Source organism: Mesoplodon densirostris, chromosome 2, assembly GCF_025265405.1.
Source record: "Mesoplodon densirostris isolate mMesDen1 chromosome 2, mMesDen1 primary haplotype, whole genome shotgun sequence".
NCBI lineage: Eukaryota > Metazoa > Chordata > Mammalia > Artiodactyla > Ziphiidae > Mesoplodon > Mesoplodon densirostris.
Window position 1 is genome coordinate 47221303 of NC_082662.1, and position 14004 is coordinate 47235306.

A 14004-nucleotide genomic window follows, 5' to 3' on the forward strand; every position below is an offset into this window, starting at 1 on the left:
TTTGTGGGGACAGGGCACTGGCTGAGGCAGCTCCCTCACACTGCAGGAGTGCCTGGTTTTCATGAGGCCTGGCTGGCGGTGGGCCAAGGCACTTCTCCCTGCTGCCTGCCTGCCTTCCAGTCCCCACCCCCTGGGGAGAGGCCAGGCCGAGAGTGGGGCGGGGGCAGGGCCATGCGGGGTCTTGCACCCTGCACTGGAATCCCTGCTCCACTATTGCTGGCTTTCTGAGTTCTCACAGAACCTCTCAAACCGGCTACCCGTCTTGCCTCCTCGTGGGGTTGCCATGAGCTTCTGGTGAACTCATACATGAGAAAGTACTATGTAGACAGTCTGGTTTGAGCTCTGTTTAGGCGTCTCCCAGCTATATTGCTGTAGGAAGCCCAAACTCAGTTTATAATGCTAACCTAAGTGCTCAATAAATGTTAGCCACGTGGCAGGCGTGTGCTAGGAGCTTTGAACACTTTATCTTGTTTAAGTTCAACCCCACGATGACCCTGGATGTAGGTATTGTAATCCCATTTTTACAGTTGAGGGAACTGTAGGTAGTCCACAGAGGTAGGCTGAGCAGCCTGCCTGAAGTCACACAAGTTAGTTGTGGAACTGGACTTGAGTCCAGGCCAGGCTGATGCCCAAGGGCATCCCTGTGTCATGGTGGGTGAGCTGAGCGGTCACCCAGGCCAGCTTCTCCCCTCCAGGGTAGGTGGGCCTCCTCTGCTCTAGGCCTGCTCTTTGAGATGATTCTTTTTTTTTTTTTTTTGGTTGCTTTGGGTCTTTGTTGCTGTGTGCGGGCTTTCTCTAGTTGTAGTGAGCGGGACCTACTCTTTGTTGTGGTGCGCGGGCTTCTCATTGCGGTGGCTTCTCTTGTTGTGGAGCACAGGCTCTAGGCATGCGGGCTTCAGTAGTTGCAGCACGCGGGCTCAGTAGTTGTGGCACGCAAGCCCTAGAGCGTGCGGGCTTCAGTAGTTGCGGTGTGTGGGCTCAATAGTTGTGGCTCATGGGCTCTAGAGCGCAGGCTCGGTAGTTGTGACGCACGGGCTTAGTTGCTCTGTGGCATGTGGGATCTTCCCAGACCTGGGCTCGAACCCGTGCCCCCTGCATTGGCAGGTGGTTCTTAACCACTGTGCCACCAGGGAAGTCCTTCAAGATGGTTCTTGAAGGCACTAAGATGTCTCTGCTGGCTGGTCTCTACATTTTCCCGCTAATCATTGCAGGCCACGCCCTTCTCCAGGGGTCTTCTGTGGTTTCTGGGGACTCCTTGGCCCCTCCCTCTGTCTGCACCCAAACAGGTACCTAGTACTTTCCCCACCTGCTTCCCTTTGCCCCGGCCACTCCTGTCACTGGAGTCCCCGCTGTTCCTGCTTCTCCTTTCTGCTGTTCTGCAGTCCTCCCTGTACCTCAGATGGTCCTCGTCGTCAAGTCTCAGCGCCTAGGCCGCCCTTGTCATCACCCTTTTCCTCTCCCATAGGCGTTTATTTGGCACCTGCTCCGTGCCAAGCCTGTCTCCATCCCTGTCCTGTGGGAATGCCTGTCTGCTGGGGCAGGCGGCTCTGAATCAGTGACGGCACAGCTCGGTCAGTGCCCTGTGGAGACAGTACGGCTGTGGGGGCCAGGGAGGCCCTAGGTCTCCCTGGGGAAAAGGCGGGGGGGAGGTGCTGAAGAGGGAGGAGGAGGAAGCAGTCACTCGGCAGGTAGCGCAGGTGAAGGGATCCTAGGCAGAGGCAGTGCCCATGTGGCAGAGGAACGGAGGTGGGGTGAGAGCGTGCTCTGAGGAACCGAGCATGGTCTGAAGCTGGGAGAGCAGCTGCGGGGACAGTGGCAGCAGCTACAGAGTAGGGCCTCGATCCTGAGAGCGGTAGGAAGCCATCGAGGAGTCTTGAGCAGGAGAGATGCCTGCTCAGGCTTGCCCTTCAGAAAAGTCTGTGTGGTCCTAAGGCACAGAACCAAGTCCCAGTTGCAAGGACTGGGTCCAGCCTCCCTGCAAGGCAGGACGCTGTAGGTTGTGGTTGTCTAGCTTGTGGCTTTGGGTTTTGGAAAGACCCTTCCGGTGTTGCATAGAGGCCTGGAAGGAGGTGGGGAGCTACTGGAGGCCTGTGGACTGGCTGTGGAAATAACCCAGTGAGTGAGCAGTGCGGGGGCCTGAGCACATCAGGTCAGGGGGGCTAGACTGAGAGTTTAAGGAGGTTGGGTCACTGAGACTTGGCTACTTGGGGGAGGGAGGAAATCCAGATGAAGTCTGTAGTGTGGGCCTGTTGTGAAATTGCCCAGAAGGAGCCCTGGCCTAGGGGGCTTTACCAAGACCAGCCTTTCCCTCTGTGTGCCTCAGTTTCCCCAGGTGTGAAGGGATTGAGCAAAGTGGCCTTTCTTGCGACCCAGCAGTTCCGTTACACGACTCTGGCTGAGGAGAAGGGACACAGAGACCACAGTGTAGCCAGCTGGGGCCTAGTCTGGGATTGTCAAATCTGGCCGGGTCTGTTGCGGCTGGAAGCCAGCGCCTGGCATGGCTACCGTCTGAGAGCGCATGTCCCTGGCCCTTAGATGCCCTCTCCACCTTCGCGCAGGCTCTGTCCTCCTGTCAGCTGTCTTGGCTCAGCCTGCCTGGCCGCCCCAGGCCCTAACTCTGACCAGGGCCTCTGGTCTCCCCGTGACTGGCCCTGAGAGGAATGGCTCGGCTCTGGGGCCTTATTGGCAAAACACTGCCTGGGCCACACACGCCCCTGCCTCCCGGGCTGGATGCCTGCCCACCATGGGATTAGAAGGAGGTCTGGCCTTGCCTGCCCTGACGTGGCAGACTGCCTTGGAGCCCAAGGAAGGAGTTGGAGTGTGAGAGGCTGTGCTTCGCCTCCCTGCGCATGCTCCAGCCCAGGGGCTCTGCACTCCTCTCTTTGAGGGAAGTGGGAGCACAGCACAGTGGGGCTTGTTCCTTAGCTTGCCTGGGGGGAGGAGTGGGGTGGGAGCTCAGCCCTGCTCAGAGTACAGTATTTCCTGCCTGACAGGTAACCGGACTCCTTAGCTTCCTCATTGGAAAGCTCAGCTGGCCATGACAGGGCCCTGCAGGATTAGATCCCAGAATCCTGGAATCAAGGGTGGGATATCTTGAGGACTGGCAGTCTCCCCCTGCCTCTGCCTGGTGAGTGACAGATGAGGTTCAGGAGCGGATGGGCTTGCTCAGGATCACATAGCACCAGAGGAGCAGGGCTAGGATTTGAACTCAAGTCTGCCTCTAGACATTCCTTTACAAACCTTTGATGAGGTCCTACTGTGTGTCAGGTACTTCTTTTTTTTAAATTTAATTTATTTATTGATTGATTTTTGGCTGCATTGTGTCTTCACTGCTGTGCGCGGGCTTTCTCTAGTTGCAGTGAGCGGGGGCTACACTTTGTTGCGGTGCGTGGGCTTCTTATTGCTGTGGCTTCTCTTGTTGCGGAGCATGGGCTCTAGGCACGCGGACTTCAGTAGTTGCAGCACGTGGGCTCAGTAGTTGTGGCTCACGGGCTCTAGAGCGCGGGCTCAGTATTTGTGGCGCACGGGCTTAGTTGCTCTGCGGCATGTGGGATCTTCCCAGACCAGGGATCGAACCCGTGTCCCCTGCATTGGCAGGTGGATTCTTAACCACGGCACCACCAGGGAAGTCCCTGTGCCAGGTACTTCTAAGCATGAGCACTAGAGTAGGAGCTTCGCAAAGGATTGGCCCAAGTTCTCTTATATGCTCAGTGTTTGGGGGAGGGTCCAATACAGAGGAGGTGCTTGGTGAATGAATGAGTGAATGAATGAATGAACAAATGGGTAAGGTAAAGATCCTGCCTCCAGGCATGAAGACTCCAATGGATGGGACTTCTGTTTTGCATAACAGGAAATAGGAGGCTGGTAGGAGTGGGTATTGGCTAGGTGGGAAGCAGAGAGGATTGGAATTCATATGTCCTGACTGCTGGTCTAGGGCTTTTTCCATCCTCACTTTCCTCATCTGTAAAATGGGGTAAATGGTTTTCATCCTCTGCCTGCCTCATGAGGATCCAGTGAAGCAGTAGATGAGAATAGGCTTATAAAGCAGGGACATTGTGCTGGGGGGGGGGCTTCCCTGTGTGCACATAGAGAACCGCCCAGAAACTCCACATGCTCTGCTTTTCTTCTGCCCCCTTACCCTCTGCATTTTGCCTCCCCCATTGCCCTAGCTTTCTCCAGGGCTTCTTTCTGGAATGTTCTGCCCAGAACCTCTAGCCATGGGAGGGGTTGGGAAAAGTGTGGGTGAACCGAGTCTGCCTGCCTCCTTCCTCTACCGTCTCCCACACCCAGAAAGCCAGCCACCCGCATCCACATCCAAGCAGGCCCCCAATGCACACCCGGCCGGAAATGCCTTGGCAGTGGTTACCATGGTGATGGGTCCTGATGCTTGGACTGCAGTGGCCTGGGAGCTGCCTGCAACAGCCTGGCAGCCTGGCACCCACAGGCCCCCACCCAGGCTGCAAGCTCCTGGCGCAGCTGCCCTCCTCTCTCTCCTTTTGGTCCCTAGCACTGAGCCTGGTACCCAGGGACTCTTGGGAATGAGCTGCCTCTCTGGGAACCCACAGGCTGTTCTGGGTCAGACTGGCTTGGTTCAAATCCCAGTTCTGCCTCTTAGGGGGTCAGTGACCTGAACAAGTTAACTCTGTGTGTTTTGAATTTACTGAATTAACTACGGGATCCTTGTGAAGGGAGTTATCCAAAGGGTATAGACTCCCAGAATGAGACCCATCCTTGCCCCGAGCCGTCACTGCCCCCATCCTGCAGCAGTGGCAGGGTCAACATCAGGTCATAGCACTCTTTGCTGCTGAATCCGCATCCAGGGCCCTAGATACCTCATCTCGGGCCCCAGGAGGTCCTGCAGGCAGTGTAGTGTGATGGGTAGGACCTCAGACTCTGTGGGTCACAGCTGGGCTTGGCACTTACTTGGGCTTCAGTTTCCTCATCTATTTTTTTTAAATTATTGAATTTGTTACAATATTGCTTCTGTTTTATGTTTTGGTTTTTTGGCCATGAGGCTCCCCCGCTGCACCCCGACCAGGGATTGAACCCACACCCCCTGCATTGGAAGGTGAAGTCTTAACCACTGGACCGCCAGGGAAGTCCCAGTTTCCTCATCTTTGAAATGAGGATAATAATGTACCTCTTTCAGAGGTTTGTTGTATGGATAAAGTTTGAATTAGTACTTGTAAAGTGCTTAGATGAGTATCTGATACTTAATAAGCACTTTATAAATGTTAGCAGTGACTTATCATCACCACAATTGGCATTGGCCATGAAAATTGGAACCCCTATGCCTGTCCCTCCTGTCATTTTTTTCATGCAGGCAGGTGTCCCCACCTCTGTTCACAGTGTCATGAGAGAAAGGATGGCAGTTTGGCTCCCCTTCCTCATCCCACCTCATCAGGGCACTGCTTAGGCACGCCCCACCTCTGCTGCCTGGCCAGTGAGACAAGCTGGGCCCTGGGCAGAAACTCCTCCTCTAACTCATGAGTTTGAGGACTTTCTCTGCTGGTTCTCCAGCTGGCAGCTGTTCCAGCCCTGGTCTGGATCAGCCAGCTGGTCTGTGACCGCCCAGAGCCCTCCCAGTCAGTAGAGCTGATGACGGATGAGCACCCAGCAGAGATGCTGCTACTGATGTCATCTGAAGAATGAGAGGCCCAAGGAAGGGGCTCTTATAGGATGAAATAGGAGCAAATCCCCAGGCTTGACTGCTGTAGGGCTCACTAGGCCTCCCTGAAGAGTGAGGGAGAATCCTTCCAGAATGAAGGAGAATCTGAGGCAAAACTTGAATAAGCTGGCCCATCAGCTGAATTAATTCTCTGCTGCATCCCTCTCTCCCAGCCCTCTCCTTCGGGTCCAAGGTTATGTTAACACGGAATTGTTGGCCAAAAGGAAGCTGGGCATAAAGGCATCCAGAGAGCCCCTGGGGGTCTGAGACCCTGGGCTGGAAGGTTGTGGCCACTCTTGGAGTTGGGGTCTTATGGTGGGTGGCCCTGGGGTCTCAGGGACTGGCAGATCTGGGAGACCCTGCTGTGAGCTGACTGCCTCGTCTGTTCCCCAGGGCCTGGCCTCTGTGTTCTCCAACCGTGCATCCCGGAAGTCGGCCTCACGCACGGAGGACAGCAACATGGCAGAGGACGAGGGCTACCGGAACCCCACGGAGGTGCAGATGAGCCAGCTGGTGCTGCCCTGCCACACCAACCAGCGCGGCGAGCTGAGCGTCGGGCAGCTGCTCAAGTGGATTGACACCACCGCCTGCCTGTCCGGTGAGGCCGCGCCCGGCACAGCTGCCCTCCCAGCCCCGGCACCACACACCCAGAGGAGAGGCCCCAGTTTTCAGAGATGGTTGCCGTCCCCGAGAGCCACCCTCCTCCCTTATCCCAGCCTTTGCTCAGGCTGCTCCACCTGCCTGCGATGCCCTCTTCAAGTTCTCCATGCTCTGCTCGGGCCCAGCCTCTTGCCCGGAGGCCCCCAGAGGTCTGAGTACTATAACCTAAGGTCCCTGCTCTGACACAGCGCGGCCTTCAATGTGGCTGCTCCGAGACTGGCTGTGAGCAAAGCCTGTGGCACTGAGTAGAGTTGAGTGGAGCTGGACTGAGCTCCTTTCGTTGCCTTTGGTGCCCCAGTATTCTCCAGCCCACAGGGAGTTCACAGTCTGATGGGGGGGCCAGACAGGAGACTGACTGCCCCCCAGCACTGCCTGATGCGAGCTGGGAAAGGGAGGTGGAAACAGGGCTCTGGGAGAACAGACCAGAGGCTCTGACCCAGCCCTGGGGGCAGAGAAGGGATTCTAGAAGGACTCAGGCCTGGGAGCACAGTCCTCAGAGAAAGAATGACTCAGGCAAGGAGACAAAGGTGGGTGAGGTTGACTGGACAGGGGTACGGGCACTCTAGGAGGTCAGGAAGTAGAATAGCATGGCGTGATCATTCATTCATTCGACAGCTGCTTGACAGCTGCTTATTGAGTATCTCCTGCGTGCCAGGCGCTGCTCCAGGACCGGGGCACAGCAGTGAACAAGACAGGCAAAAATCCTTGTCCTCAAGTGACATGCGGTCTAGCAGGAGGGAGAGGCACTAGACAGACGAAACCCAGATATGTAAGACAGGGTCAGGGTGTCGTCATCACGGTGAGGAAAGTAAAGAAGGGTGGGAGCACGGGCGAGGAGGCAGGCCTTAGCTAGGCGGTCTGACGTTGGATCAGAGGCCTGGGTCATGGGGAGGCTGCTAACGCGTGCTTTCTTCTCCTGACGCCAGCGGAGAGGCATGCTGGCTGCCCCTGCATCACAGCCTCCATGGACGACATCTATTTTGAGCACACCATTAGGTAAGTGGCCCCTCCTGCCCTTCCTTCTGGTCTCCCCACCACGAGCCCAGAGCCCTTCCCCCGTCGACTGCCTGCTCAGCCTGTGTGCTGCCTGGAACCTGCCTCAGCTGACGGAGGGCCTCTGCAGATGGAGAGGGGGCAGCCTTTGGTGAGCAGTGACCCGTCTGCAAGGTCTCTGGGACAGCGGTGGGCTAGAAGCTGCCCTGTGGCTGGCAGCTCCCTCAGCCAGGCTTGGAGTTGGGTGCTGCTGAGGCCGTATCATGGGGTGCTGTGTGACTTTGGGGAAGGCAGTCTCTTTCTCTGGTCCTCAGCTTTCTTATCTTCAAAATGGAAGGGGTTAGACTGAATCAGTGAATGCCTTTTTTGAGCTTGGACATTCTCTGTGGGTCATTGGTCATCAGACTGTAGGGAAGTCCCTAGATAAGGTGCCTTGGCAGAGCCTGACCCAGAAGTTTGGACCATTCAGCCTCTGCTCATGTACCCCCAGGGATGAGGAACTTATTACCTCCTGGGTTTTTGGGTTTTCGGTTTTTTTTTTTTTTTTTTTTAACTGTCTGTACTGGTTAGAAGACTCTTCATTACACTGTGCTGAGCTTTGTCTCTGCACAGCTTTGCTGGGACCCAAGGAGCATGCTGAGCCCTCTGCCCAGGACAGGCTGCAGAGCTGCATACAGTGCTTTGGCCTCCAGGTCTGCTCTTAAACTATCAGTGCCTAGGACATCAAGTGCCAAGGACTTATTCAGGACTTCCTGGTGCCCCACGAGTTGTGGTTAAGGAAAAAGTTTGGCTAGTCCCTGTATTCACTTATTTAGTCATTCATCACTGCTTGTGGACCAGGGCCCATGCTGGGTTTGGGGTCCACGAAGTCAACTGGAACATAGTCCCTGTGCCCCAGGAGCTCCCAGACTGCAGGGAGGCAGATATAGAAACATAATTTCAATTCAAAGCAGTGAATTCCAGGCTAACAGTGATCTCTGCGTACGGGTGCTTTGTAATACTTTTTCTAAATATCTTTTATTTTAGAATAGTTTCTGATTTACAAAAACACTGTAGATAGTACAGAGTTCCCATATACCCCACACCGAGATTCCCTATTATTAACATCTTACATTCGTATGGTACCTCTGTCACAATGAGCCAATATTGATGCATTATTTGTAATGTCTTTTTAATTAAGTCCTCAGAACAACCCTATGAGGTCGTGGCTATCAGTACCCTCATTTTACAGGTGAGAAAACGGAGGCACAGGGAAGTGAAGTAACTTGCTTAAAGTCATACAGCTGGTGGAGAACCCAGGACATACTACGAGCCAGGCAGTCTGGCCCCAGAGCCCTTGTTCTTAACAAACAGGCCTCATTGCCTATATGTGTGGGGGTGGGTATAGTGAGTGGCACAGGGGGTAGTCAAAGGTGGCTTCCTGGAGGAGGTGTTTGAGCTGGCTCCAGTACTGTGTGTAGTGACAATTTGTAGGCCAGTGGAGCCGTGATTGGGCCAGCTCTGGGTCTCTGTTGCCAACACGGGATCTGGCACTTGGAGGAGCAAGGGATAGAGAAGGCTGGGGTGGAGTGTGTACATGATGGATGGACACGCGGAGGGACCCAGTGGAGTGGAGGTGAGTCTGGGCAGAGGAGGGTGTGGGTGGGAGGAAATGCTGGAGAGGATCCTGGGAAGGAGGGTAAGCTGGGGAGGGGCCTGGAGCATGATTGGTGTCCAGGAAAGGCCTGGCCATACCTGAGGAAAGCTGGGGAAGGTTTTTTTGTTTGTTTTTGCTTTTGCCATTTAAAAATACCTTAAAGGACTTCCCTTGTGGCGCAGTGGTTAAGAATCTGCCTGCCAATGCAGGGGACACGGGTTTGAGCCCTGGTCTGGGAAAATCTCACATGCCGCGGAGCAACTAAGCCCGTGCGCCACAACTACTGAGCCTGCGCTCTAGAACCTGTGTGCCACAACTACTGAGCCTGCATGCCACAACTACTGAAGCCTGCACGCCTAGAGCCTGCGCTCTGCAACAAGAGGAGCCACTGCAATGAGAAGCCTGCGCGCCACAACCAAGAGTAACCCCTGTTCACCGCAACTAGAGAAAGCCCACACGCCACAACGAAGACCCAACATAACCAAAAAATAACAAATAAATTAATTAAATTAAATTAAAATTCTAAAAAAATATTAAAATATCTCAAAATGTATCTCTAATGGATAAGAACTTTTTAAAACATAATTTCAATACCACTATCACACCTAAAGAAAATGAACAATTTCTCACTAACGTCAAATATCCAGTCAGCATTCAGTTGCCCACAATGTCTCATGAATTTGTTTTTTTTTTTTGTTTTGCTTTACAGTTATTTTTGTTGCTCAAGTCAGGATGCAAATCAGGTTGCAATTGGTTGCTAGGTCTCTTAAATCTTTTTTTTTTTGGGCCATGCCTTGCAGGATCTTAGTTCCCCGACCAAGGATCGAACCCAGGCCCCGGCAGTGAAAGTGCCGAGTCCTAACCACTGGACCACCAGGGACTTCCCTCTTAAGTCTTTTTTTGACCCGTAGGTCCTACATCTTCCCGCAGCACCCTCTCCTCCCCACTCCCTCTCCCTCTCTATGTGTCTTCTCTTGAAGTTTGTTGGTTTGTTTTTTTAAATAAATATATTTATTTATTTATTTTTGGCTGTGTTGGCTCTTCGTTGCTGTGCGTGGGCTTTCTCTAGTTGCGGCGAGTGGGGGCTACTCTTTGTTGCGGAGTGCGGGCTTCTCATTGTGCTGGCTTCTCTTTGTTGCTGAGCACAGGCTCTAGGTGTGTGGGCTTCAGTAGTTGTGGTTCACGGGCTCTAAAGCACAGGCTCAGTAGTTGTGGCCCATGGGCTTAGTTGCTCCGTGGCATGTGGGATCTTCCCGGACCAGGGCTCAAACCCATGTCCCCTGCACTGGCAGGCGGATTCTTAACCACTGCGCCACCAGGGAAGCCCAAAGTTTATTTGTTGAAGAAACCTGGTTATTTGTTCTCTAGAGTTCTTCATCATCTGGGTTTTGCTGTTAGCATCACTGTGGTGTCATTTAACATGTTCCTCTGTCCCCTGCTAGTAAATTGGTCTTGGGGAAGGGCTTGAACAGGGGTCACATTTGTTTGTTGGAGCTGCCTCTGGAGGGGTGTTGGGAAATTAGTGGCTTGAAGGGAGCCCCAAGGAGGCTGGGCACTGACCCTGTGGATGGAGCCAGTTTTGGCCTGAGCTATGAGATGGAGGACAGTCAGGAAGGAAGAGAAGCTTGGGAATCCAAATGGGTTACTGCATGGCTTGGGGCGGGGTGGGGGTGGGGCTAGAGAGGGGGAGGGGAGGAGGAGGAAGGGGAAGGGTCAGAAACTTCTTTCTCTTTTTTTTTTAGCACTGCAATAAATAGACTTATTTTTACTTGGGGGATGAGGGAAGTTTTTTTTTTTCTACTTTTTTATTATGAAAACTTTCAAAATTATAGAAAGTTGAATAGTGCTGTGATCATCCCTACTGAGAGTCAATAATGAACACTTTGCTAAATTTGCTTTATCTGTATGTGGATAAATACAAGCATACCTCATTTTATTGCACTTTGCAGATATTGCATTTTTTTACAAATTGTAGGTCTGTGGCAATCCTGCATCAAGCAAATCTATTGACCTCATTTTTCCAATAACATTGGCTCATTTAGTGTCTCTGTGTCACATTTTGGTAATTTTTGCAATATTTCAGACTTTTCCATTATTATTATATTTTTTATGGTGATCTGTGATCAGTGATCTTTGATGTTACTGTTGCAAAAAATTACAACTGGCTGAAGGTTCAGATGATGGTTAGCATTTTTTAGCAAGAAAGTTTTTTTTTTTTAAATAAGTTTATTTATTTATTATTTATTTTTGGCTGCATTGGGGCTTCATTGCTGCACGCGGGCTTCTCATTGCGGTGGCTTCTCTTGTTGCAGCTCACGGGCTCTAGGCACACGGGGTTCAGTAGTTGTGGCACGTGGGCTCAGTAGTTGTGGCTCACGGGCTCTAGGGCACAGGCTCAGTAGTTGTGATGCACGGGCTTAGTTGCTACATGGCATGTGGGATCTTCCCAGAACAGGGCTCGAACCTGTGTCCCCTGAATTGGCAGGCGGATTCTTAACCACTGTGCTACCAGGGAAGTCCCAAGAAGGTATTTTTTAATTAAGGTATGTATATTGCTTTTTAGACATATTGCAATTGCATACTTAATACACTACAGTATAGTGTAAACATATCTTTTATATGCACCAGGAAACCAAAAAAATTGTGTGACTCGCTTTATTGCGATATTTGCTTTACTGCTATGGTCTGGAATGGAATCCACAGTATCACTGTTGTGTGAACTATTTGAAAGTAAGTTGCAGACATCATGACACTTCATCCCTCCATATGTCAGCATGCATCTCCTAAAAATGATAGTCCCCTACCTGACTATTAGAACTACTAAAAAAAAAATAATAACAGAAATGAACAAGTCAGGACTTCTCTGGTGGTGCAGTGGTTAAGAGTCTGCCTGCCAATGCAGGGGACACGGGTTTGAGCCCTGGTCCAGGAAGATCCCACATGCCACGGAGCAACTAAGCCCGTGCGCCACAACAACCGAAGCCCACGTGCCTAGAGCCCGTGCTCCACAACAAAGAGAAGCCACCACAAGGAGAAGCCCATGCACCGCAACGAAGAGTAGTATCCCCGCTGGACGCAACTAGAGGAAGCCTGCTCGCTGCAATGAAGACCCAACGCAGCCAAAAATAAATAAATAAATAAATAATTTAAAAAACCGTCAGCACAGGGCAGCAAAGTGGCTCGCTCAGGGATTCTGATGTTCATCTGGACCTGGGAGTCATTCCAGCGGGACAATTGCAGCTGGAAAGAGCAGGACTAGGGTGCTCAGTAGAATGAGTCTAGAATCCTGGCTCTGTCCATCTTTAGCTGGGTGACCTTAGGCAAATGGCTTACCCTCTCTGATACTCAGTTCCCCCCAAACCTATCTGCCAAACTTGTTCTGAGGTTCAAATGAGGTCGTGCAAAGTACCTGGCACATAGTAGGTATTCTTTCCCTTCCTACCCTGTGTTTATAGTTATCTTGTGCTTAGTAGGCATTCAATAATTGTGGAATTCATTAATTCAATAGGCCACTATTCATAGCTTACCTTGTGCCATGTGCAAGGACTTGAAGATTCAGTGGTAAGCAAAACAGACATGATCCTTGCCCCAGCAGAGCTTAAGGACTGTGCGGGAGACAGAGGTCCATCTGTTGGAAGAAGTGTTAGGAGGGTGAACCTTATGGGGCTCTGGGAGGGCAGGGAGAGCTTTCCTTAGGAAGGACTGTTGAGCTGAGAGCAAAGAGAAGTTTGAGCATTCATTGGACAAGGGGAAGCGGGGGAAAGGGGGAGATGAATGACATCATGCCACTTCTCTTGCCCCAGCTTCCCCACCTGTAGAATGAGGTGCTAACACTGTCTTGCCGGCTTGCTTTGAGGACTCAGTGACATGGTAGATGTGAATATGCTCCGTATGCCGTGAGGTTCTCCTGCCAGTTCCTCTCAGCAGAGACACCTGTCCTCTCCCTCTGTCCCCTCTTGGAAGGCTTACCTCCTGCTTTTCTCTCCTCAGTGTTGGACAAGTGGTGAATATCAAGGCCAAGGTGAACCGGGCCTTCAACTCCAGTATGGAGGTGAGCAGGTGGGTGGGTGGGTTTCTACCTCCTCTTCATTCTCAGCCGCCAGCTCGGGCACACTCACACTCACACTCACACTCACACTCACAGTGCCCCGATTGAGGCAGCAGAGCTCTGAAACAGCTGGCAGGGTTGGGGGGATCCTAGGGCAATGTCCAATATCCACAATACAGAAGGGAAAGCTGAGGCTAGGGAGGGGAAGGGAATTGCCCCAGGTCACCAAGCCATGTAGATTCCAATGTGAGCCTTGACTTCCAGCCTCCTGGGTCTTCATACCTAGTCTCAGACCCTCTCTTCAGCAGCCAGGTGGTCTCAGGAATACAGGGAAGATAGCTGCTGTGCCTGACCCTGAAGGCAGTGGTGTGGAGGAGGGTGCTGGACTTCCGTCCACTAGCTTACCTCCCACAGCCTCTGTCTGCACATTATAGAATGGGAACATGATTCTTATGCGGCAGGGTTGTTGAAGGTTTAATGGGAGGACTCTTTGGGGATGCATGGGGCTCTAAGAGCTCTGGAAGAGGGCCTCATCGTTCCCATTTTACAGATGAGGAAACTGAGGCCCAGAGAAAGGAAGTGACTTGCCCAAGGTGTCCCAGGGAGCCAGGGGCAGAATCAGAACCTACCCCAGGTCTCTAGCCCCCTGGACTTGGTAGGTGATACAGAAGCACCAGAGGCCAGGCCTGGGGTGGGACTTGCTGTCTCCACCTGCGGGGCCTCGGGTTGGTGAGCTCTGTTTGCTCCCTCCTCAGTCGTCCACCTTGCTCTTCCTCTCCAGGTGGGCATCCAGGTGGCCTCCGAGGACCTGTGCTCTGACAAGCAGTGGAGCGTGTGCAAGGCCTTGGCCACCTTTGTGGCCCACCGGGAGATCTCCAAGGTAGGTGGCTACACCTGACCACCCGATGCTGCCGGACCACCTGGGTGCCTGTCTACGTGGTGATTCTGGGGGTTGGTGGAGGAATAGAGGTGGGGGCACAGCAGGGAATCCCCAGAAGA

At 52.6% G+C, this 14004-nt stretch overlaps 1 protein-coding gene across 1 annotated transcript in view; it reads left to right on the plus strand.

Moving 5' to 3' along the window:
• Positions 1-14004, plus strand: part of ACOT11 (acyl-CoA thioesterase 11) — a 53676-nt gene that overhangs the window by 24451 nt on the left and 15221 nt on the right. The window contains exons 2-5 of the mRNA XM_060083874.1: positions 6062-6266; positions 7255-7324; positions 12948-13008; positions 13787-13885. Coding sequence (XP_059939857.1) covers positions 6062-6266; positions 7255-7324; positions 12948-13008; positions 13787-13885 — 435 coding nt within the window. The remainder of the gene's footprint in view (positions 1-6061; positions 6267-7254; positions 7325-12947; positions 13009-13786; positions 13886-14004) is intronic.